At 38.3% G+C, this 27,203-nt stretch overlaps 1 protein-coding gene across 4 annotated transcripts in view; it reads left to right on the top strand.

The window, feature by feature from the left end:
- The window catches only part of CPQ (carboxypeptidase Q), a 163,767-nt gene that overhangs the window by 46,277 nt on the left and 90,287 nt on the right, over nt 1-27,203 (top strand). For all 4 annotated transcript variants that reach the window (XM_055800301.1, XM_055800300.1, XM_027777711.2 and 1 more), the window contains one exon: nt 13,191-13,398. In XM_055800301.1, coding sequence (XP_055656276.1) covers nt 13,191-13,398 — 208 coding nt within the window. The remainder of the gene's footprint in view (nt 1-13,190; nt 13,399-27,203) is intronic.

Below are 27,203 nucleotides of genomic sequence, written 5' to 3'. Positions count from 1 at the left end.
TAGATTGTTCCCATATGTCATTAGCTGGGTAGGTGACTAGGATCTGGTTTTTCTGCTACGCTGTTTCGCCGTTACCTTGCTTTCCTAGTCACTGTCCACAGTACTTCTGCATTGGCTGTCTAATACCAGGGATTGTCTTTGGTACGTTTCTGTTTATTATTATTAAGCAGGGTTGAGCTTTGACTGCAATTCCTGTTTTTTAAATGTACTGTGATCACAAAAGAAGAACATTTATTCTGAGAATAAGAAACAGAAAGGAGCCACGTAGTTTCCGATTTATTTATTTCTACTTGGATTTCATCACATTAGTTAGCTGGTGACTGTGAAGCACACAAAATACACCTCAACAAGAGCTACTGAAACTATTGTGCCATTTAGCTCTGGAAAATCCAGGTCGATTCTAGACATTTGTGCACTGGACAACAAAAGATACTTTTGTCAGATGAGGGTGAATAATCATGTGAATTACCAAAACCAGGGATTCTGAATATCCATTAATAACTTTGCCTTGTGTACCTGTGGGATCTTTAGTAGCTCACAGTTATTTCTCTATTTCCCTGTTTGCAAGTAGTGGTAATATTTTTTTGAATATTAATTTAGTGTAACATTTGTACAGTGTTTGCTGTAAAGAAGACACATTAAAAGCAGACTCTTCTAAACTGTGATTAGGTAGTCATTAGTAGATTTTGCAATAATTTGCCTGTACCAAAACCAAGTAATGGTGATAGTATTAATAACAGTGGGTAACTGCTGCTTATAAGTAATCCATTATATAAACATGGGGGGTTTATTGTGAAATAAAATGTAGTGAGTTTGATTGTTAACTTCTGCTAGATTGAGATTTTGGGTTGTTATAACAGACATCTGTGGGAAGGTTCTGGCAGAAGGTGAATGACAGAGCCTACAGGTTGTTACCTTGGAGTATTGTATTTTCAAATCTAAATATTTAGTAACAATTGGTTGACTGTAACTCAGAACATTTGGGTTTTGAGTTCAATTCAGTAACAACTCACTGTGAGAGAGCTGCAGCCATTGGGAAGAGCATGAAGGAGCTAGAATTTCATAAAAGTACAGGGCTTTTTCTTAGTAACACCTCATTGTCATCAAGAACAACATGAACTTTAGAAATCACATCCTGGGGTTCAAATGTTATTTTGCCAAAAGTCTGAGGTTTGGAAAGAGTGAGCTCACGGGTGGGAGATAAGGGAAGTTTTAGCTATTCTTCTATAATTTGTGTATTGCTTGCACCTTTTCAGGGAGTAGACTGTGATCCTTGTTTGAGGTGGTCTATGTCTCCCTCTGAGAGTCTCTCCCTGCTCTCCAGAGAAGGAAACAACCTTCTGGGCTCCCAGTCCCAGTTTCAGGCTCTGAGAAAGCTGCAGTGGCTGCTGGGTGGACATGGGAGAGCCAGAAATAGCGTGAAGGGACCAGGCAGCTTGAGTACATGCTCTCTATCTCCAGAAAGGGCATTAGAGGATTCTATATTTGTGTCAAGGCCAAAGAGCTTGAGGAGAGATTCAGCACTCTCCAGATGCAGCCAGCACCTGGAGTCCAGAATCCTGGGCTGTGCGATTCATCTGAGAGACTATCCAAAGCTCTAACTCCACAAAACTATGTGGTTTTTTTCCTCTCTTGCTTTACTTAGTTTATAATACTGACAACCTAGGAAAACAGAAATGCTGTGCTGCAGTGTCTGAGAGAATTCTAACATTTCAGTCTTGCCAGAAATGCAATGTGAATAGGCGTACCCATGAGAAAACTTTAGCAGAGCTACTTGGAATAATAAGTGCAGCTGCAATTCATGATTTTTAGAAACATATCTGTTTTTCAGTGCCTAAAATTAGGTTTCAGTTATGTACATCTTTGTATGGTACTTCAAAAATCAGTGATGGATTCCTTTAACCCTTTCCCATGTAGAGCAGTACCTTTGATTCCTTTTTATTTCAATATGACTTAGTGGAATGATTTAAGAGTTCGTGAAAAGATGCCCAAATCCAGGGAACTGCAAAAAGACGACTAGGAGTTGGGGCGCACCGTAGTAAAGCATCAGATTTCCAGGTAATACTTGTCCGTAGAAGTTTCTTGAGAAAGGCAAGGAGAATGCTGTTTGTTCCTCTGAGGATCTCTCTCATAAGGTGTCTAAATTAATATAACTAGTGTAATTGGTCATGGCTGTAATACAAAATCTGTAAAAAGAACAATTTTAAATGCTTCAATCAGCGTCAGCTCATCATGCAGTGGCTTGGCTGTGTATCTATACAAACAGGACAGCTACAGAAAGAGGATATTGTTACTTTTAAGTCAGTCTAGCCGATTAAGGAAAATGTAAAGGGATTTCAAAGCACACAGATCAGTTTGGTATGCTTGGGTAACTGTTGGGTATTAGAGAAAGTATCTGTGAGGCTTGAAGGAGTTTTTAGTCCAAGTATGTTTATGGCTGAGAAGTTCTAACCACAAGTACACTGTTTTTTCCACCTCCACCTGAGTTTTTCAGAAGGATGTTGCAAGGGTTAGTGGGGAGCAGAGCTCATGAGCTGGACAGCCTGGCTGTTGCAGTGTCAAAAGGATGCTCTTAGACAGGTCTGTCTCCCCCAAATGTTTGACAAATCATTAATATCCAAGAAAGAAAATGTTTTATATACGTTTTTGCAGCCAGGCCACTCCATAGTTTCATAGCTCTGGCAGCAAGAAGGGATAATGTGTGATTTGCAGTGTACCATGGCTCATGTCAACCATCAAGTGTTCACTGCAGGTGCGTAATTCAGTGGTTAAGTTGTGGATCAAGCACTGTCCTGTAAAACCAGGAGTTATGTTGATAACACTGTTAGTCTTTATGGGCTACATCACAAGGTTCACGTGCAGGTCAGTGAACCCCTATCTTCATATAGATGAAACTACTGGAAGTGTGCTTTGGGGGCTGGGTGTACAAAGGCTTTGCAAGCTGCAACTGATCTTTGAACTGCACTTACCAACTGCTTTAAGCGATAAATAGTTATGAACTACACACAGAGTTGTTCTGCGAACTTCAGTATCAGTTTATACACAAGCTAGATTTGAAACAAGTACCATTTCCAGTGAATGACTGCAGTCATTCCACTATGCTTATACAGAAGTGTAGTACAGAGTATTTTACATAAACAAATTTTACCTTGACAACTGCAAGGTAATTCAGCCTGTGCGTGTTTGCTTGTAAAACACAGTTCTGCTTCTAAAATTATATGATACACTTCTTTCTAAGTAGATACAAGTTTTTAACAGGTTTTTTGTTTATATTTATGAAGTTACATGCATGGTCTCAGTGTTAACATTAAACATTAACAATCAGTAAGATAATCTTCCTGCATAGTGTTCTTCAGGGGGTAAAAATTATTCCTAGTTAGCATTTGAACACCGGGAAGAAAATTCCCACTTTTTATTATGTTACTGTCTTGCAGTGTTGCGCTAGGTGTGCTTCAGTGTTTTTATTATCTTGAGGTCTAAGGCTGTGGTGCATGCACAAGTCTATGAAGGCGGGAGGCTTGCTGCATGCTTTTCCTCGTGGAGGCTGTCTGAGCAGAAGAGTGACACCCAGGACAGACAGGTGAGGAGGGAGTGGAGAAGACCATGGTCCCATCTGACAGCCCTCTTCTTCTGGAGGTACCAGAGGTGAGCTCGGAGAGCTTCAGCATTCCTGTGGCTGTCACTTTTCAGGTAGTCTGGAATCTCATCATGTCCCTAAATCCAGTTCATCTTCTACACCACCACACTGCATCTGGTCTGACTGGCTGTGTGCCTGTATCTCGTGGTTAAGGTCCAAAAGAATTTGTGTATTTAAATTTATGTACAGACTCTAAAAGTAATGATCATTATTGTACATTCCAACAAAAGCCTCCAGCCTGCTACCTTTTTTCCAACAACATTTTCCTCAGCAACACAGACCGACTAATGAAAATGAAAGAAAATGGTATTGTTTCAGTCTCTCTTCACCAGAGAACTCTCCTAGGCACTCTTTATTAGATGTTAAAGAAATCCATAAAATGTAAAAGTGGGATTGAGAATAATCTTTTCTCTCCCCTTCAGCAGATGATGAAGGAATTGGCGCATCTCCAGGATTAAATAGGAAGAGCGCAAACCTTCAAACAATAAGCAAAGTAGTATGAGTATATAGTATGTATTTAAGAGCACAACAAACTTGATCTCTAAAACAAAACAATGAGGAAGTGTTGCCATTTGACAGCAATTTCTCTTTTCCTTCTGAGGAAGGTAAAATGACTTGAATTCTCAAGACAACTGTTTTCTTGGGAAACCCCTACATTCATTTCCTCACGGCAGCTGCTGTGCACTGGGTGTTCTTGCATGCTCCCAAAGAAACGAGCAGCATGGGAAGATCCCCAGAACTGATTCAATCATTCTCCGAACCATGGTTTGCACTAGAAAGATTTTTTTTTTTTTCAGCCTAACACTCTATTTCCCAGACACAACACTAATTGCCAGGAAAGGAGCTGTTCAGAGAAAATACGTACCTATTGAGACATTTTGAATTTCATCTGATGTAGATTATGAAGCTTTTGGGAGAATCTGCCACAGTCAGCAAACGCAGCTGGGGAAAGAATGCTCATGCTTGGCGTGATATTTTGCAGTGTTGTTCAATATTTCGTCCTAGTTCACAGGAGTTATTATAATGTTATAATAAGCTTTAAAAGTATATTCTGTTGCTAACAGGGGCTTTTCTGTTTATGGTGGATTTTGACACTGAAAAATTCAGGGTGTATCTGTAACTTTGGGAGCAACAGGCAAGACTTGCCTGAGTTTTAAAATAAAACCGTACCATTTATTGGAGAATGAGTTTATCAAATTAGTGCAATACACTATTAGATAATGTATTCTTATCACTTAAGCATTTACATTGCATTTCACATTGCATGAATGTTGTGTAATATGTGAACCACATAGGCATATATAATGATCAAGTGATGTTAAAATAGTTCCTTTCACGTGGCACTATTAAAGTCTCTCACTTAAGGGGAAAAATAAGTGGTACCCCCTCTGTATTATTTTTACTAACGTACTTTTTATTCTCTTGACCTGAAATTACTTTTTTTATTTGAACAGCGAAAGTGTTGGGTTGTTTAGTGGAACATCAAAAAGGAGTTTAATATTCTATAGAAATTAGATCTGTGGGAGTAAAAGAAGCATTTGTGTAGTGAAAATGTTTGAGTTTCAGTTTTCTTCAGAAAATATAGGGGCTCACCCAGATAAGTGTTGTGTAGTGGCTTTTGGTTTGCTCACTGCTTGAGACTGAATCCAGTCAGGACTTTTGCTCTTTCTTCTCATAACCAGTCAATTTTTAAAGCATTTCCTCCCCACTCCCTTCTATTGAAATTAATGTAAGATTTGCCACTGATTTTCATTGGAAACAGGGTTATACTCCCAAACAACAGAAAAGATGATGATTTCTCTATTGTCTCTCTTCTATTTCACTCCCGGCATTTACTTCCATGCTGCCTATGGTGATAATGTCTAAGGTATTCTACTGTCTAGTGTTTAAAAGGTCTCCCCTTTTATCTGTCTACACAGTTGCCTTTGGTGCTAAGATACTGTTCTTCTCAGAGATTTGTTTTCCCTCTGTCATTCCCATTTCTACCTTGTGGTTTTTTTCTAGCTTGCCTTGTTGACTCTTAAGTCTTACTTTGTACACTGTAAACATGAGACTTTGTTTGCATTGCTCCAATCTATTGTAGGGAAAAGCTATTCCTAAATACATTTGTGTTGAAGTTAGGTTTGTATTTCAGGGTTTTTTATGCAGGATAGTGTCCCGAAGAGTGTACAACTTTGAATGGTGTTGGTGTGAAGAAGGAGGGGAATGAGAAAAGTTCTATCCATACCCTCTTCTGAACCTTTCCCCTGCCTCCTTTCAGACCTCGCTCCCCTCTATTTATCTTTGTGGACAGCTTTGTGGTTTTGGTTTTATGGTATCCTCCATCTCTACCCTTTTCCTGCAGCTCACTAAATTGGCTGTGTGTTACCCTTTACCATGACTCTCTTTCAAAAGGAGGAGGAACCTCCCCATACTCTCTCATGATATATTGTATGCAGCGCCAGAGGAGGCTCAAGTTTTTGGTGTGGCTTAATGTATATGCCTGTGTATGGGAGAGCTTGATCTTCCCTGCTACTTACTGTCTGCAATGAAGCAGAGGCTTGGAAGCACTGATAAGGTGGTTGATCCTACCCTGAAGGTTCTGATGCCTCTTCACACCTGTTTGTGCCTGATAATTTTAATGTAAGAATTCATTACCAATAATAACAAACTGACATTTGTTAGTGTAAAGGGAGGAGGTACAAAGGCCAGGTCAGCTAGCAGTTATTTAGTTTGCTTATGTATTGCTAGCCCTGTGATGCCTCTTTGTCTGATTCTCTGCTTTCCAAATAAAGAAAATGTGGGGGTTTGTTGTTTTGGTGTTGGTTTTTTTTTGTTTGGATTTTTTTATATCCTTCCTGTAAGTATAAAATAGAACAGCTGTTTCCAGTGAGGATTTTTGAATTTGTCCTGTGTGCTCACTAGTCTCTGGTGATAGAGGGGTCACTGAAGATATAAATATGGCTTCTGCTCAAGGCTGAGAAGCCAGGAGTTCGACAAAAAATAAAAAGAAACCCCATGAAGCCAGAAGCCTTGCAGCTGCTGGTAATTAGGATTGTCACTGGTGTTCCCTCCAGGAGCCCTCTGGTAGCATACCTATGGTAGTGTGCAGCAGGCAGCTGTGTTCTCACAAGGTGGGGTTGTAAACACAGGAGGAGGGAGTTTGTTTGTTCCTATTGAGCAGGAGGCGGCCAAACAGGTGTATGACTTAAATGGTTCCCTTAAGGTATAGTCAGCTGCTGGAGAGTCATCCTCATGTCTCTAAGATGCAGAAAGTTTCTTTTCCACTTGAAGAGCAGCTGATGCTTCCATTTCCTACAGACGTTTGGAAAGGATTGTGCAGACTTTCCTACTTTCCCAGCAGTTGGATAGTCCCAGGGTGGAATACTTTGGACTTGCTTCATTTGATCATTTTACCATTCATAGTTGTTTTCTGTTCCTTGTTTGACAAACTGAATCTAATCTACACTATTTTTAAAAAACTTCTGTGGTTATCATAGAGTTCCCTTGGTGCATGTGGTATTGAATATTATAATGAAATACAAACATATACGTGTTAGTTGCATTCTGTAGCCTAGCATATATGTAATTATGTCAAAGCTATTATGCTTGTTTGGTAAAGCCTAATTTTAATGAGTGCCTAGCACTGATTAGATGCAGTTTTCTAAACGTTAATGAAAATGCACTCCATGTGGTAACAGTAATGCCGTACTCTTTTTCAAAGGGAGTTTTTCTTGGTAAGGCAAATAGTTTCTGGAGTCTCCCTTACACTTCATTACACTAGTGCAGATGCTACATCAATTAAAGGTTGGTACAAAGTAATCTGCAAGAGATTGTAAAACTAGACTCCAAATATTCTATCCTTGGTAACAGACTGCTATATTATTTGATTCCATAGTTGTACCACATCATATTTTGTCTCCTTAGCTTCTTAAAATTTTCTGTGCATATTCAATTTTTGTTGCAAATTTAGCAGTCTTGCTATTATTTCAACTTGCTGTAAACCAACAAATCAAATCCTACAAAGCCAATATAAGAAGCAAAGAAAGCCAGAGAATCGTGGGACAAGTGATGACAGAAACACAAAATTAGGCTGAATTTATTTCTTTTATATTTTGCCAAGTGGTTGTAAATGGGGAATAGTCTTAATTTTATTTTTAAAGGCCTGATTCTTCTGAGAAGATTAACAATACTTTTGACATTTTGACTAATTCTGTTACAGTTTGGCCTCTCTATCCAGATAATGGTGAGAATCTTGAAAGAACGTACAGTCTGAGTGCACACAAGGACAAGTTTTGTTTTGTAAGGACTTTGTGGTGCTTGAAAAGGGAATTTACTTGAATGGAGCTCAGCCCTTGCCATGCTGCTCTCTTGCATGCTGATACAGGAGCGAGGCACTCCTGAGTAGCTATTCTCTGTAGGAAAGCATATGATCAAGATGTACCGTTTCCCTTCAGTTTTGCTACAGGATGGCCCGTCATTCCTTCCAAGTGTAAGGCTTTGTGTGTGAGAGTTTTTTCTGTGATATGTAGAATATGCAAATGAAAAAGCAGAACTGAAGTATGAGGGGGAAGTGAGCCTATTACCAAGATTTAAGGCTGTGATCTTGCTGTGGGTATAGCTAGTGATTAATATAATCATGGTTCCGTTCAAGAATGTGTTTTATGATTTAAGTCAATAATAACACACCAGCTGACCTGAAATGAATGTTTAGTCTACATGTTGTTGGTACAGTGAATATGGCGTGGGTCCTGTATAAAATAGGTGGTCATGTATGTAATTAGAGTCTCGTGATGTGTTTGTATGAGTGAGTAAAGATACTTAGACAACATTCATTTTGCATTTCCCAACCCTAGGTTGCTTTATGAGGTTGCTGAAAAGAATTGTGCATTAGGGGTGTGTGTATACACGTTGTGGTTGAAAAAGATCTTTATAAGCTTTCATATAATGAAGTGATTTTCGGATTTCTTTTTTCCTTTTAGTCATGTTAGAGTTCTTGTAACATCATGTTTACTTCCCCCTTTAGCAGATTGCTATCTTTGCCTGAGGCTTCAATTTGAAATGTGTTTTCCATCAGAGCATCCAGTTTAGCTTGAAGCACTGGTTCTTACAAGTTTGTTTGTCCTTGAGCATTTTAGTTTATCTTAGAGATAAGGATTGGTAGTCCAGGAAGGAAGTAATGAAGCATGCAAGGTCAGCTACCACAGTAACAAGAGTTAGAATTGACCTGACACCAGCAGCACATCTTTTCGTCCATGCCTTTTAGTTTCTCCACATTTGATTATTTTACTCAGAAGAGAAACTAACTAGCTGCTTCTTGACTTTTTTTTTTTATCCTTCCTTTACATTTTTCTGTAAGATGGAAGCCACATCTGTTTCTTACTACTCATTTGACATGCACTTCTAATGGAGAAAATGCTTTTATGTTTTGGAGCCTTTCCTCAGCTGTGTTAATCACACTGATACTTCTCTTAAATTCTTTCCAAGATGTGAAATCTAGGGGTTTATCGAAAGTAAAACCCAACTGCTTCATTTATCTTAATCTTGTCAGCTGTTGAGCAGGAGAATGATGATGATTTTTTATTAACATTAATAGGTTTATAAAGGATTAATCTAACTAGATTTGTTCAGTTATTTTAGTCGTTTAAATATGGAGATTGTGATCCAGTAGATCTGACATCAGAAGAATAGGCGAGTTTGTTTAATAAGTAAAAAATAATAAAAGAACCATCCGCCCTCTCTCCTTTACTAAACACCGGACTATGGTATTGGAGTGTGGACATGATAGATATTAAGTGGCCTAATTACCCTTAATGTTTTCAAAAGATGAATTCAGGCTTTGCTGGGTTACAATATTTTGCAGAGAGTGTGGATTTGAAGCAGCAGAAGCTGCCATCTCTCCCAGGTGTTAGTAGGAAATGCCAGAGGTGCACCTTTCTTGCCTGTAGGTACCAATGTTGCAAAGCTGAATGCTGATTCTGAGCTAGGGTTGCTTTATGATATCCCTAGTTGGTTTTATGTGATGCTTTTCATTTTTTCTTTTTCAAGGGGCAGGGAATGTTAAATGCAAGTCAGATTTATTTTTTAGTAAAACTCTTTTTCTACAGAAAGGATAACCACAAAGTCATGTTTATTCAGGCTCAGTTAAAAAAATAAATCTTCTTTTTCCACTAGTACCAAAATGTTTTCTCCTGAACTGCATCCTCTTCGCCCTGTTTTGAGCCAAACTCATGACTCTTCTCTCCCTCTTCGTTTGTTACACACAGAGTCTGCTAGTAATTTCCATTTCGTTCAGTTAATTCTTGCTCAGGTCTTGCCATATGGTCATCAGCCTTTTCAGTTTTTGGTTATCTCTGCATAAAAGGGGGCTCATTTACACAGAATTTTTTTTATGTACTCTGACACTTAAGCAATCTGTTATATAGATATGCTTAACACATGGTGTGTTTTGCATGCATGTAAACTTTAATCAGGTATACCTCAGGACACTTAGTGTCTGCCACTAATGTTTTCTATGTGAGTTCATCTTGTAGCACTGGGAATGTACAGTACTGTGGTATTGCCTTGTGCCTTTGTATTGGTAATGCTTAGGGTCTATTTCCCTTTTTGTAGCCATTATTTGGACAGTCATCCATTCCCTTCAGGTCCCGTTATCTGAACAGTTGCTGGCTCTGCCTGCCTGTGCCAAAATGTCTTAATTCGGGTAGTTGGGTTTATCTTTATAATCTTGGCAAAATAGTAGTATGAGCATAAAAAGGCAGGACTACTAGGTTAATTCAAGGTTTATTTTTTTGGGCTAGCTGGGATTAATTTTGTACCTGCAAGTGTTCATTCATTTAGGGTGTGTAAGCATACATTCATCTCGGTGGGTTGTCAGAAGGTTTATTCACAGTTGTGGTGGAGCGTCGGGATTGAGCATCTGAAAGAAATGTAATTGGTACTTATATTGGAAGAACAAATACAGTTATAGTTGTTTGTTGTTTTTTTTTTTTTTCTTGAGCATCTGGGAAATAGCGAGAGTGAAATCAGTGATAAAACTTGAATTACTGCAGTTCAGTGTACATGGCGTGTTAGTACTAAGACATCTTGTCAGAAGACACAGGTGAATAGATTAATTTAAAATGAGCAGGAACTGTTTCTGCTCTGTTGTTGAATGTAGGGGATTTTTTGAACACTAATACACTAATACATGAAATTCTCTTTTTTTTTTTTTTTTGTATAGTGTTTGTATTTTTGGAAAGTCTCCTGGTTAACATGCTAGGTATATCCCCATTTACTCCAAGAAATATTAAACCTATGCAGCAAATTTTCATAGTGTAGAAGTAGGGCAAGGAGGGCTTCCCCCCTACCAAAGGACAAAGAGGAAAAAAAATATCTGAATTTATAAGTCTGTGTGAGTTTATCCTGCTCAGCATTATGTGGCACAAGAGATTCTGAGTACCAGGGTAGCTGTTATTTTGAAGGTGAGCTATGGGTCACCTGAACTGCAAAGCTGATGAGAAGAGGCACCGGCATTTGTGTGATCTTCAACTATAAACAACTGTGAACAATAATTTCCTAAAATATTGCCACCTAGTACACAGATCTGTCTACACTCTGAATAAGCTCCCTTAAGACCACGGTAACTGATTTTTAGTATTTTCTTTTCAAATAAACGTTTATACTTATCTACTCTGTGGGTTATGTTATTGATTACAATATGACCTGTTGTTGTTGAGAAGGATTTATTCCTCTAAACAAATAGAATTGACTAATCTCTCCCAGTTTACCTAATCTATATCCTTACAATGTGGATTTCTCTTTCCTCACCACATCTCCTCCAGGAATTAAGTGGCTTTTTCTAGTTTAGAAGACTTAAAAATCCCCAATTTCTTTAAAAATGTTTATTTAAATGTATAACAATATGTGTCTGCTGCTGTAAGTAGGCTCATAGGTGATGAATTTCACATACTGGACATGGTTCTGGGCAGCTGGCTCTGGGTGGCCCTGTTTGAGCAGGGAGGTTGGACCAGATGACCTCCAGAGGTCCCTGCCAATTGCAACCATTCTGTGATTCTGTTATCAATATATGGATAAATAACATTAAAATTTGTAACAGCTGATGTGAAGAATGTCTGTAATCTGGTTTGAAAGCTTCAACTCTTAACAGTTTCTCATAGGGTAGCATGTAGGCAAAGATATGATTGAGCTTTAGAGATTTCCTTCGGAAACTTAATTCACTGGCATTTCGCTGATAAAGTCAGAATTTAGTAACTGAGACAAATAGCATAGAAGAATATTGAAGAAGCCTCAGATGGCTAAATATTGTATGTATTTTGAAAACACCTCTTGAGTAGTGACTGAAACATGGGAATTACAAAGCAGACTGAAATAAAGGGTTGCAAATGTATTATTTTAGCTTACAGATTTACTGCAGAGGATGGCCAATACTGGAGATCTGCTTATTCAGTTTACCCTAATATTCAATGTGCAGTTCTAAGCTTATTTTAGGATTTAGGATGTTGCATTGTATACCAACTGATTTCTGATCATTATTGTGGTATCAGAATTGTGCTCAAGTATCCATTGAGTCTCTCCTCTTGAAACAAAGAGTATTTTTATCCCCCTTTTTTTCCCGTCTGTGAAACAAAAAGCATTTTTATTCCCATTTTGCAAGTGGGAAATGGAGGCAGAGAATGATTTAATATTGGGAGTATCAGTGAAGTTGAGCATAGATTTAGATCCTGATTCCTCTTTTTTCCCCACACGTGGTTTGTTTTTTTTTTTCCTGCCGTATCAGGCTTTATATACAACGTGACTTTAAAACTGTTGACTTCAGCTGCAGCTGTAATGCTCAGTACTTCTGTAAGTCAGATCCCAAGATCTCAACAGAAGCACTGGAAAATAAGAAATATGTAAATAATGGCCAAATGTGAAAAAAACATTGAAGGGACTTACTAAGGAACTTGTCCATTAAATCAGATGTGGAGTCACTCACTCCAGTTAGCTCTGCACACAGCGGTGGTAGAAAGAGCCTCTGGAAGGCAAATAATTGCTTTAAATAGTCATGAAACAGTCTGAAGCTTTCTGAGAGGAAAGAAGTCGCTCCATATTGCACTGCAAATGTCAGAGGAACTTTGTGATTGTGTTTCGGGTTTCCCCCCCACCCCTTTTTTTTTATTTTCACAAGGCATAGCTATTCAGAAATTGAAGACACTGAAGCCTTACATCTGGTGGTGCATATTTTTCTTCTTTGCGTAATTTGTGTAACAATTGTTGGGGTTGGTGGTTTGTTTTTTAGTTCTTTCATCTACAGGTAGTGGTTGAAATCTTGAGTCCAGTGAGAACAATGACCTAAATAGACCTGACACAGACTAGCTTTCCAGACATAGAGAATGTTAACAGTAAGATATTCTGATTGGTGTAAAAACACTTGATGTTTTTTATCAGAAGGTTTATTAAAAAATCATTACTGTATTCTTTCTGAGAGTCTGCTGGGGATGCTAGAGAAAGTGTTCTTTTTAATAATTCTGTAATAATTATAAGAACTTATGGAGCTGCTGTTAACATTGTGTTTTTATTTTTCTTTTCACAGCCCACATACTGGGTGGCAGAATTACCAGCGTGATGTGCCCCGGATTCCCACTGCTTGTATCTCTGTGGAAGATGCTGAAATGATGTCACGAATGTCTTTCCGGGGCACTAAGATTGTTGTGCACCTGAAGATGGGTGCTAAGACCTATCCAGACTCTCCTTCCTTTAACACTGTGGCAGAGATAGTTGGAAGCAAGTACCCAGAGCAAGTGAGTGAGAATATAGAAAAAGAAACTTACTTTTTTTCCCCCCCATATTTTTGAATAACAAAAGCCCAAAGAACAACCCTTCCTAAGAAATCCCTCAAACGAGTAACTCTTATTCACCTACTCTTCTACATTTCAGACATCTCAGCTTTTCAGTCTTTTTCAGGTAGCAGGTTTGAAACCACCAGGCTCAGTTCTAACATACTAGAATATATTTTAGAAAACTGTAAGGATTACCAAGAACAGGAAATTCATCTAAACTGTATACAATTTAACCTTCTCCTTTTTGTTTCCTTGGCTTAAAGCTCACTTTAAATAGTACCATCTGCATAGGCTCACAAAGCTTGTATGTAAGCAGAAGTGAAATCCTAGCACTGGAACGAATATGGTTATTGTTTTAAATAACAAGCAGTAGGTTAAGGTTGCCGTAATCATTTGTGCTTGGGGTTTGCTTATTATTCTGCTAATATTCTTCAAGTGGTTTCTTGATCAGGCAAGTAAACCAGGTTCTGCTGTCTGGAAATAAAATTGTTTGCCTGAGTTTTTCCTCAATATAAAAGTGAATGCAGGATGTCAGCTTAGCTTTTTAGAAGATGTTTTTTCTGTTGAAAATCATTGCTGTCTTTAGCAGGAGTTGTATGTGTGTTAGTTTGGAGAAAGAAACCATCTGTGCTAAAAAGTATCTGCAAATTCTGTTTGAACACTAGTTAATCCTAAATTGTTGGCTTCCATTTTAAGAATTTTCTTCTTGCTTTCTCTTTTCTTCCAACCTCTTAGCCAAAAATCATACAAACTGAATTCATGGTGCTGAACAGTTTGTGCTTGGTATGAGGTCTTCTATGTCAGATTACAACACGGAATGATTTTTCTGGCAGTATGGTTTATTGTCAAAATGCTCATGCAACCTCAATTACAGCAGCACTAGAAATTGCTGCTAGAGTACATCTGCTCAGCCATGATTCTTTTCCAAATGTTGTAGTTTTCTAACTTCAATGGAAAATAAGAATGACTATCTCTGTCCTTTAAATGAGGCATAGCTCTTAAAAGATTTCATCTTTTGTGAGGTGGTAGTTCTGTAGGGCTGGCTTGTGATGTCTGTTGATTCTCAGTGTTAGAACGAATGTATGGTTTCAGAAGCTTGATCGCTGGGCAGGGAAAAAGTAAAAGTAACTACCCACATGGCTGATTCACTTACATTGCCCACACCTCTGAGTCTGGCTTCATGAAACACCTATTTATCAAGTTAAAGACAATGCCCCAATTTCTTAATTAGGGTACAGTTAATTTAATTTTGTCACCTGAATTTTTAGCCATGCTTCTAACCAGCCAGTAGGCTATCTTTCCTGAGTTATGTTTGGTATATAAAAAATCGACATTTCAATTGAGGTTATGAAGCGTCCAAATGTAACCTTCAAAGATGTGTTAAGGTGCTTGTCTATACTTGATTTTCTTTTTGCTGTCTTGCTCTGTTTCTTTAAGTAATGAAATGGATTGGGATCACTTCTTCCACTGAGAAGCTCAGTTTTTTGAAACACTGGGTAAAGACTTATTTACAAGCCCCCTGCTGATGTTAATGGGAGTGGTAGTGGACACACTTTGAAAATGTAACCAAGAAACAGAAAAATAAAACAAGTGAATGTTTAGGTTTTTTAGTACTCAGTTCCTCTTGAAGCCTTAATGGATGCTTCACCACACTCATTCCACTGCGTTACTCCGGTAAAAATGGGAACCAGCTAGCTATTTAGGCAATGAAATACATTGCAGACCGACCCAAACTCTTACAATACCTTTTATGCCAAAGTGTTTCAAAATGCAGTACAAATCCAGGGGAATAGAAAGGTGCCATTTCCATGGGCCAAAATTTCAGTGTAAGTTTTGAATTGAAATAAAAGCAAATCTGGATCTCTGAACTCTGGGTGAGAAATCAGCAGCGGGTGGTATTGCTGTTACAAAGGTCTAAAGCAAAACAGTTTGAAATGAAGCTGAAGTCTGTGAAACATGACTGGTCACAGGTATTGCAGCAAATTGCTACTTAAAAAACCACAACTTAATTAAAAATGAGGATCGCTGTAGGATACTAAAGAAGTCTGGTGAGAAGTGATACAGTTTTAGATGTAACTGCACATTAGGCATGTTTATGCTCATCTGTATATTGACCAGAATTTAATGTATTGCTTGATTTATAAATAATTCATTAATTCCTCCTGTGAGATTTTAGCATGTTTGTTAAAGATAATCACCAAGAACCAAAATATTTGTTTGAAAATTTTATCTGTTGAAAGCATTATTATTATGAGCATATTGTTATGAGATATATTATTGTGCATATAAAAGCATATTATTATGAGAAAAAAATTTACAGTTTTTTCTTACCTTTTTTCCATTTTTAGTTTTTTAATTGACCATCATGTAGCATGTCCAGTCCAGTTCCTCCTTTTTAAGTAATTTTCCCAAGTGCTTTGTGTGGATTCTTGCATATAGCAATGGGTGGGGAAGAAAAAGTAGCAAAATATTAAGGAAAACTGAAAGAAAGTAGTTAACATACTTCTGACATATTTTCCTAAAAGTTTGCTGTATTTTAGGCTTAGTGTTCTTAAAGTCTTGTAATACATGCTTTGTTTTGCTATTGCAAGAAATGTTTGATATATCATCAGAATTGATCCTCAGAATTGTCAAATGTGCAAACCTTTGTTTAGGCACCTATGCTTAACTTCAACACATTTACATTTCTGAATAACTTAAAGCAGTAAAAGAAATGCAATTACTGCTTTGTGAAGCATTGAGCTCTCAGGGATGCTTTCATCTTCAGAAGCGATGATGTGGCATGGGTGCAGCAGTCTTGTTGCTTTTTGCCGCAGCTCTGCACCCAAGGCACACAGGTACTTTTGAAAAGTTAACCCCTGATACTTCAGATTTCTCCTCTCCTTTATCCTTTCTGTTTGACCAGCCAGCAGCAGTAAGCAAATGCTTTAGTATCAATTGCTCCAATTAAGAAAAATGGACTTTGAAACCTACTGTAAGTTTAAGCTTTGCACTACCAAATTTTCCGGTGGTGTAGGAAGCATTTGAACAGAAAAGGAAATGGGTTTAGTCATGCTGTCAGTAAAGTTCAGTGTCTCACCGGTGTTTCTGTTCTGTTTATCTTTGTATTATCCCTTCTAAGTTAGTGAAAGGCTGCTCTCCCCAACAGGACCCTTGTTAATGTCAGAGCGGGCATGACCATGCATGATCTGAGCAGAGACATCCACCAGCCTTGTTCTCAGTCCGCAGGTCCTCATTCAGTGCCTGCTGAGGTCTGAATACCCATATATCCCCAAAGGAGTGAGCCAGTGCCTATAAGATAATGAGTTCAAGATCAAGCTTTTCTTCATATAAGCAGATTGGAGGCACAGGACCAAACATGCTATGGCTTGATGCCTCTCTGAGCTTGGGATCCCATTCTCACAGTGCTTAGGACAGCAGGGAGAGTGGAAAACCTGTAGGTTGTGGAACTTAACATATTTAATCGTGTATGACTGCTGACAGTTGAGCCAAAGAGTTTGTGAAATGAGGAAGGTATGGCAGCAGAGCCTGCTGAAGTCTAGGTTATTGCAGGTTAGACATCTGCAGTCCATTCCTGACTTTTATCGTGGAGGAGGTTTTGAAGCACACTGTTGAACCTGGGACCATGCTGTTAACATCCTTTTGTTCTGTATTGTGTATTGGTGAGATGCTTTATTTAAACTGTGTAAGCTGGTGCTGGAGATTGGTTGACTGAGTAATTCACAAGTTAACTCGTGGGTTTTATTTGAAATTTAGGCAGAGCTGGCAGTAGAAACGTGTTTATCCTCTCATTTTAATACAGATGTAACATGATTGGTCTTAAAGTGCAAAGCAACCGTTCCCATCTCTGGGGAAATGCTATAAATAACAGCTGTTTGTTGTTAGTCTGGCTTCAGTGTACCTAATACGCCAAACATGGAACCACAAAATACTTGATTAACTGAAAAGGTATCAAAGTGGATAAAGATATAACCCTTCTATAAGCCTGACTTGCAGTGTTTTGCCATACTGTGCATTTCTTGGTGTGCAGTGCTGTTCCACTTATCTTAGAGTTACTAAGTGATGGGAAAACTGTTTTCTAAGTGCCCTACAAAGTACATACATTTAATGGTTGCTCATTATTCTGTGATCTAGCATAAATACTGTAGAGAAGAAACAGAGAAGCTCATAAGTGGCTTTTTTGGAATCCTGAAGAGCTGTTCCAGGAATTCACTCAACACAGCTTTTTTGCCTCCTGTTTTAATGGAGTGTCATATCTGCAAAATGTACCGTTAGAAAAGTTACTCTATTTTGAACACCACAGGCATAACAAATCATTGAAGAATTTACTGTAGCTCTGAGCCAAGTTTGGGCAGCACTTTGAAAGTAGCAGTCCTAGGGATGACCTAAGAGTGACAGAGATGCTAAGGTAATAGATTGTGATGTTCTTTACCAGTTTGTGATTGATGTAGCAGAACCTGTTCTACAAAGGAAATAGCAGCTTATTTACTTTTTCATTCTTTTTCCTTTCCTTATTTCAAAAATTGGCCGTGTCTTGGAATTTGTGGTACTGGGCAAAGCTCCAGGGAACAAGAGAACATGAAAATTGTCCAGGCTTCTGAGCCTGTTAGACATTCATGCACATAAGGGAAGAAATAATTTGTAGACGAAAAAAAGACCCCCAGCCCCAGGGGAGGAAAAAAAAAAAAGAAAGACTTCTCTGAAGATGTGTAATACTCGGTATAATGTTGTTTTATGGCCTGGCATCAGTTCTACATATGTTAACAAAATGTCTATCCATTAGCCCTTTGATGTGGCTTCCAGATATCCCTATGTTCAAACTTTATCATGCATACAATAGAGCTTTGAGTAGAAATGTTTTAAGAGCCTGGTGCCATCACGTTATGGCTCCATTATCACATTTTCTCCATGTGGATTGTTTTGCTATTCATTCCAAAATGTTGTAAAGTGCACTTCTGTGAGCCTCTCTTCTGTGACTGTAAGATGATGCCTGTCACTGCTAGAATTTAAGAGAATTGAACAGAGTTTAAGAGATTGTTATAGAGATTGGGTTTCGAGGGTGCCAGCCTGTTACTTCGTGATAGTGAACTGATGGGAAAGAAGAGGAAGAAAGAGAAATGGTGAAAAAGAAACAAGAGAAAGGGTGAATTAGAAACATTGGCATTGTTAGGAAATGTTGTATTTTCTTTGAAGGTTTTGTATTGATACTTGCTGAAAAAAACGTGTGTTTTATTAGTAACGGGACTTTGCACTATTAATTTGGGGGTTTGTTTTTTATAATGTGTCTTGTGGGAGTGGCAATATTGCCATCATTTGTTCTTAAACAGAGGTCTTGTCATGACGAAACCAAATTAATGTGAAACTGATATGGAGGAATTTTTTTCTTTGTAACTTGACCTTTTTGTTTTTTAACTGCCAGAAAGCCTACCAAATTTTAAGACTAAAGTGCATGCTAAATTTGCGGTGTAAGGCTTGGCAAACCTCCCAAATCTTGAATTTCCCATTTAAAACCCAAAAGCTGACTGAAAGCATTTAGTTGTGCTAGGGAGAACTTGGCAGTAGTTTGCCTTCTGACTCTGAATGACCAATGCAGCCTAAAGTAGGCATGTATTTTGGAAACCTTAGTATCTGTGTATGCAACAAATACATCTTAAAAGTAATTTGTATATATGTGGTTGATGTGGTTAAGGGGCAACAGTTAAAAATCTTTGTAGTACTTAAAATATATGTCTGAAATATTGGTGGAACAAGTGAATGTATATAAGTGGAAGAAAGATTCAAAATAACTTAGATGTTTTAAAAAAATATTTTCCTGATACAGTTTTGCTGAAAGGCACCAGGTCAGGTTCACCGGTGTAATGTGACCTTTGCAATGTTCAGATATTTTCAAAATGGCTAGATCACATATATAAACGGGCAGCTGAGAGTGAAGGAGAGGGCCGGGGTGGTAGCAGTCTCTGCTGGTCTTGGAGTCTCCTGAAATTGGTGTGTGTCTCAGCTTGGTGATGCCAGAGCAGAGCCAAGGGATGTGCTCCACTGGGTCAGCACAGTCAGCAGCTATTTGAAAGGGATCTCCTCTTGCCAGCTGAGGCACAGTAGCTGTCACTGCATGGGAGCTATTGCCACATGAAGGAAAGATGTATTAGCTTTAGTTGCCATCAACGCCTGGTCTCCACAGGGAGCAGGACCCTTCTTAGAGTGTTCTGGCATGCAACTGGTGATATCCTGTGTTACAGCAGCACCAGGGTGACAGTGACAAGGGTTGAGACATCTAAGTGGCCTTCCTCACTAGAGTCAAGCGGAGTCTGGAGGAATTGAATGCTGCTGTCACCCTTTTATACATGTTCTGTTTGGATTCTCCTGATGTAAACTCCGGCAGTGTGCATTCTGCCTTCTGCCTGAGCTTGGGCATAGATATTGCCACATACACAACAGCTGGCTGCCCACCCCAGCTCCTATCTGTTTTGGAATCCAGGCTGGTATCTGCCCAAAGCTACTTGCTAGACCTTTTCTCTGTGCGCTAGTCTTCAGAGCGTTCAGTTGGGTTTTAAATCCTCTACTTCCTAAACTGCAACCAACTAAATTGTGAGACTACAAATGAAAAAGTAGCGTTTAGGGTGCTTGTGCTGTTGGCGAGCAAATTTATCTAAGCATGCAGTTTTGTAGTCCTTTTGATGATGTGAGTATAAGCAGATACACTGTAATATTTTTTCCTCCCACCCATTCCTTTGTCTCTACTCCCACGGAGCAGTTTAAAGAATTACTGTGGGATTTTATTTCAGTAATAATTTACAAATACACATAGGATTTACAGAATGGTTGTGAAAGCTTTTTTTCTCCATATTGAAAAAGTTATCTTCTAAAATTACACTGCATCTTTCTTGCACTCTGATACGCCAGAGTGTCTGAAGGGTAGTCCTGGGTTTGGCAGATGTGATAGTTGCCTGAGGCATGAAGTAAAAACCCACAATATTGAGGAGGAAGGAGGAAAGAAACCATATCATACTTTTCATTATGAATAAGTAGGTGCCAGAAACACTAGTGCCAAGCATTCAAGGATTAGTTTAAAAACAAATTGAAAACAAATTCAAGGATTAGTTTATTCACTGCAGAAATAGTCAAATAGCTGTAGTAGTGTGTTTGTATTTGTTAGGTGCAGACTGTATGCTTAAACATGTACAACACAAGGAGGACTACCAAGATAGTTGTTGCCCTAACGATGATTGGAGTGCTGAAAAAATACCTTTTTTCCATGCAAAGCTAATGGAAAACTGCATGTCTGAGAGTGTGTGTGTTGGATGTAGAGGGCTGTTTGATACACATTCAGAGGTTCTCACACACAGGACTAATGTGGAGGAAGATCTGACTGAGATTTTAGATGGTGGATTGAGCTAACATTGCTAGTGGAGTGGCCGGAAAATCTTAAAAGCAGTGAAATATAAAATGGTCAGGTTGGGGCTGAGGTGAAAGGGGGAAAGAACTTGGTCTCTACTCAGTCCTACTAAGATACTGACAAGATGTTATTCTAAGAAAGGTGCAGTTGCAGCAGCTGTGAGAGATGGTTACTCAAGGAGGTAGCAGAATATCTGGCGGAGTTCATAGTTTGAGTGGGCAGAGACACAGTATTCTTGAGAAACAATGAACCAGCTGCAGAATTGTGGGTACACTTGTTAGGGTTTCACACATTGCATTGCTGCTTTATGAGAGCAAGGAGTGGGGAGAGATGGTAAAAATGGTAAGCTGACCACAGTTGGCATGATATTTAAGAGAATTTGTCACAATAGCTTGGTTTGCTTTGTTAGCACATGCTTCAGAACGTAAATATAATTAGTTCTTTTTTTTTAATACCATTGTTATGTAGTTTTTTTATACAGTTTCATCAGCCTAGGAGTCCCCTAGGCTTCTGAGACTGTGAAGATCTTGCACTTTGCCTTTGTAGCTTTTTTGCAAATGTAGTCACAATGATGCAATAATATTTATTCTAGTTTGGCAAAGCAAAATACTCTGTAAAGCACGTTATAGCAGTAAAATTTGTCCAAAATAATTGTTAATAAAATGCTAAAGAACTTGTTAAATCTTGATTAAATCAAAGAATGAGTTTTGTTGATGGAGTTTCTCAAATATTGTCAGTACTTATACCAATGGTATACCACGATGTATCTAGAATTTCATTTTGCACAAATACAATTCTGATTTATTCTAACAGGTAAATGGAAATTTTGGACAAACTCCCGATTCATCTGGTTGACTGTGTTCAGTAGTACTTGTTCGAAAAGTCAACTGATTTATGTGTTTAGGACTGAGATCCAGTTTCTTCTTTATTGAGGTTGCAAAGAAAAAAAACCCCATGTTACAGAGTCTTTAACAGAAAATTTATTTTGTTCTGTAGTTTTGCTTTGTTATACGTGCTGAAAAGTATGTTCCTCAAAGTCTGCATTTCCTTTCCCCACTAGTTTTTGTTCTGTCATTTATTCCATAGATTGGTTTACAGATCTGAACAAAAATAAACTAAAATACATATTTTTCTGGTAGTTACATAGTCCCTCGACATCTGATTTCTCTCACAGTGTTTGAATTTACAGCCATCATTGTGAAATATTAGTCTCAAGAACAGTGTACAATGTCCTGGTGTAAGTTACTCAGAAAAAAACTCCTATGTTCATCTAATCATACATACATTATCATATAGAGGTTGAATGGAATAATATCATGATGTAAGATGAAACATTTGGAAATTGTACCAAATCACTGTTTTTTCCTAGAGTGCATATAAGCAAAGAGAAGTAGGATTTTCCTTGTATTTTAAATATTTCAACTCAGCAGAGAAGGATATTAATGCTGGCTCGGTACTTCTGTATCACTTAAAATTCTGGGCTTTATTTTTTAATTGTGTGCTTGGTCCAAATGATCATTGTGCTTAGTTTCTGCTTTCAGTGATGTCAACTGGACAAATATTTTTCTCATCTCCGTGTGCCAAGTTTAACGTGCTGCTTGTGGGAGAAGATATTTAATGAAATAATATTCCTTCACTGTAATGGAATTTGTTGCTGTAAGCTATATATATATATAGATATATACATATGATAGTTTTAGGACACCACCTTCTGTGGCGTGCTGCTCAGCAGAGTAAGAGCATATTCTGCCATTCCACATGGGAAATGTCTGTCATCCAGCTTCTTGCCAGGAGAGTGATTACTGAGCTCTAAAACGTGATGTCCTCCATCCTCTTCTTTCCCCTTTCAAATGATCAGGAAGAGGACCTAAGGTTACGTGATTCTTTGTGAAGGAAATAAAAAACTATCTTGAACTATTGACAAATACGATCCTCTCTGTCTTATCTTAAAGCAGATACTACAGCTTGTGGTCTGTTCTGCTTGTACGATTTTGTTTCTTGGCATTGTAAACCTGAAGTCTTGGATTTATGTTCTCCACTTCTGCCTGAGGTCCACTGACCTCAGTTTATATGCTAAAGTGCTCCAGGGATCTGTTCACTTAGCTGGAATTAATGTTCAGATGATACTGTATTTGACTGTCTCTTAACACGTTCTGCAAGTCTTTCTGGAAGACTGCAGCTGTGCATATAAATAGGCTATAGTTAATAAGACTATTTATAGCAAGCCCAAGTCTGACAATTTTTTTCTCATTCATTAAAGTTTCCAACCTTAAAATAAGTTTGACAAAATAATTGGATTGCACCCTTACCCACTAAGTATGGTGCATTTACTTTTTCATTGATTTGGTAGTTTAAATTAAAATTGCCTAGACAAATTTAAATGCTGAGTTTCAGGGAAGAGATAAAGCTAAGTATAAAGAAATACAAATAAGCTAGCTTTGATAGGCTGATTAAATTTCAACAAAATTAGTAAGGATAATATTCTAGATTATATGAAAAACAGTTTCCTGCTAGAGATCAATGCAACAGCCCTCACTTCCCCTGCAAAATACACAGCAAGCTTTTCAGAATGCTTGAGATTATTCATTGTACAAAGTCAGCAATGGTTAATACTCAGATTACTTCCATTTTCATTTGTCTGTAACAGGGTTTTTGTGAATTAAGAACTCCTTGGAGGATGTTCACAGTTGCACTTTAATTTGACCTTCTGAATCTGGTGGTGACTGGACCAGGGTGAAGGAATAAAGAATGTGATTCCAAGTGTTGGCAGGGTCACAAAGATAAAGTACTAAATACTCTGGATGAGAGAGTGGTTCAGAATAATCTTGGCAAATTCATAGGAATCATTAATACTCATCGGGTTGAAATGTGATCTGCTTTTCTTTAGGAAGCAGAAATTGAATGTACAGTGTGCCCCTGGCAGGGTGGCTCCTAACAGGGTCCTTGCTGTAACTGCTGAGAACAGTTGTAAAGTACTTAGGAATTAGCAGGTGTGGTACAAATTGTGGCATAAAAGTAATGAGATGACATCCAGCTTTTCCTTGGAAGAACTGTAGTGCCTGGTGAGCAAGCGTGTTTTAGACAGATCCACAAGTTGGGGGGTTGAAGGGTCACACTTGAAGAACGTGTTTGTACAGAGATGAATGGAGGCATCTAGACAATCTTTCATTGAGTGCAAAAAGCTCAGGCTCCTGAGAGAGCATTCCATCATTCAGCATGCTGTAATTGCTGCAGTTTGTTTCAAAAGCCTCTGCACTAAAGAGACGGCTTTGTTTTTCTAATTATCTATGTAGCCTATTTAAAGCTCTTTTAGTGACCTTTCAGCACAGGATTCTGCAATATCACAAAGCATGAATGTTAGCTAATTAAGATCCAGCCAATAGTATACAGATGGGAAAATACATAATTTGCATGTTGGTCAAATTAAATCACTTGCTGCTAAATTCAGTTTTGTTAAAGGATAGAGGAATCCAGGTTTGTGTTGGAAACACAAGGAAATTTCATTTTTGTTTTCTAATAGGAGACATTTATTTCCGTAATTGGGAAAAGCTGTGTATATTTAAAGGAAAAACAAAAAAAAAATTCCAAACAAACCTTTCCCTGCTTAACTGAGGATCACTTAATGCATTTAATTAAGATGATCTTTGAAAGCCACTAAGAAGTTGAAGAAAGCAAGCTAGCTTTTAGTTGTTTAAATCTAGTGGCATTGAAATTGTTTAAATTGCTGTAAATACAGTTTAAGTGGTTTGAAAGAATCTTCTTTGCCTATAATTGCATTTTAATTTAAGTGTGTACATTTTAGGAATAGATAAGAATTTCTTCTGTCAGGGTGGTGCAAAATGATACTAGCATATTTGCAATAATTTAATTTTTGTTCTTTGAGCACTTAGAAATCTCTTGCTGAATCTTTGAAACAGAGAACTGATATTTTTTTTTCTTTTCCATTATCTGAAACAACCTATTTAATTGTGATGTGGATGATAATTGCTAATACCAATTTAAAACTGGGGTGTTGAACGAAGCAGAACTAGAGATCAAGGGATTATCTGCATTGTGTTGAATAAATACAGCGCGTTGCTGTATGGATGCAACACTGACCTGGGATGTGGGTGTAGTGACAGTAGGTAGTGTGTCTTACCCATCGTATAACTCAAAGCATCCATCTCTTTATCTCTTGTGGCGTAGAATAAGAGACATCTTTGTCTCCCTCTTCTGTGGTGAACTGGCTGCAGTTGTAAACTCTACCAGAAGATAATCCACAAAAATTATTTATCTGAAACAATTACCATAATGCGGTGCAATTGCTCTAAAGCTGACCTACTGAATTAGTAATTAAGAAACCTCAGTTTATCTAAGGTTTTCTAGACACTACTGTGAAGAACTTCCTTTTTTTTTTTTTTTTTTTTTTTTTAGGGCACTCTCCGTTTTCTCTGCAGTATCTCAGGATTAGTCAAACCTTTGCCTCTAGAAGAAAATAAAATGATTTTCTAGTATGGGTTTAACAAACATGCATCTTTAATGATTTTGTTCTGCAGGTGAAATTGGAATTAGTTAGATGTGTGTATCGGTACATAAGATCAATATTTTAAGAAGTGATAAATCTAAAATGTTTATCACAGTCATCTTTGAACCTTGGAAAAGGGATCTGAAATTAACTAGCCTTTTCCCCCAGGTTTTTTACACTCTTTGTTTTAATGCTTTTTGAAAAGAATAAAAATTAAGGAAAAATGGTAGCATAGCAAAATGACTCATACTGTGAGCAAAGGAATGAAATAATTCTGCATCACTTTTTCACAAGCATAATAAATGGCACAAAAATATTTAATTGTGATGAATAAAAACACTCTGTAGATAACCTACCTATCAGGGATTTATAGAAACAAAGCAAATGTGAATTCAAGATACCATGATGTGACCTTCTGTTTCAGTCTTTGTGTCCTTCACCACTGGAACACTACCCCCACTACAGGTAATGAACTACAGTGCTAAGTTTGCATTGGTGAGGATGCCAAATTTCTAGCTCCCTTCCCCTCACATCCTACCATCATAAACCAGCAACCTTCCCCCAGACGTAATCCACACCATCTGGTTTACTTCAGTCCCTTTTTGAAGTGGTTTGGATAGTCTTTCCTCCTTCTCCCATTTGTTTGAAATTAAGTGCAGAAAGAATTGTTTAGCTGTGTGCTACAGCCAAAATCTTGCACTGTGGCCTGCAGAGTACCAAACGATGGAAACCTTTTTGGTGGTTGACAAAAGGAGTCAGCTGGTGGGCAGGCTGAAGTTTTGGGAAGAGGAAGGAAGTACTTTGCAGGTCTTAAGACTGTGGCCCCTGTGGCTCTTTGGCTCAGCCATGAACAGGCTGTCATTTTGTGGGCCAGGAACATGTTTTTGGATGAAGAGCTGTATTGAAATACCCATTCTGTTTCTTGCTGTCAACCTTATTTATTTTTGTGATGCTTTAACTGTGCACCTGCTCTGCTGTTCCCCTGTTGAGTGCCTGCATGTGTGGTGAGCACACCTACCCCATCATTGCTTGTTTGGACTGAGGCATGCTGACTATGCAATGACAAGTCCTGGGGAAAAGTGAAGGCAGTGGAAGGTGGGGGTTTGTCACTGATTGTTTCTAAAGAGATTTTTCCTCCTTAGTTGACCACTTGATGTAATCTGTGCAGTGCTAGCTATATGAGGCATGTGTATTTGAGCTACAGATTTGAAGGAACTTCTCTCAGGGTTCAAGGTGACCTACAGAGTGTTTCCCTCTCTACCCATTATGGTTATCTCGTTTCTGATTTATGTGTTGAAAGGAAATGGGAAAGAGAAGTATTTAGAGAGTAGATTCTCCTTCAGGTATTTATGCGTTATAGCAACTCCAAAAAACCTGAATGTGACTGCTGCTGCTCTGTCCTGAACGTCTCACTCCCAAGCCAAACTACAGAGGGACTACTCAAAGGCTACTATAAGCTTGTCTGACAGAATTTAACTTTCTAGAACTGGCATGGTTGGTGTTCAGACCAGATGATGAGCCACGTGTGTTGCAATGTTAATGGTTAAAAGAGAGACAACATTCCTGGTTTCCCGAGTTATCTGCTAAAATGCTTCGAGTCCTTCCTGAAACAGTCCCCATGAGTGGTGATGAAACTTCTGTCATTCAGTTCTCTCTTCCTGCTTTTCAACAACCTCAGAGAATTGTGGGATGAACTGTGTGGGATGGACTCAAGCACCAGGGTGGATGAGACAAGTCTACATATTCTTTCTTCCTCACTATGTATTTCTGTAGTAATAGGACCAAGATCATATTGATCGTGTGCTTAGATAAATCAGTTCATGAATGAAGAGCAGCTAGATGAAGGTGAACTTGACATGGGGGAGCTCT

Source organism: Falco peregrinus, chromosome 3 (assembly GCF_023634155.1).
Source record: "Falco peregrinus isolate bFalPer1 chromosome 3, bFalPer1.pri, whole genome shotgun sequence".
NCBI lineage: Eukaryota > Metazoa > Chordata > Aves > Falconiformes > Falconidae > Falco > Falco peregrinus.
This window is presented reverse-complemented; position numbering and strand designations above follow the sequence as displayed.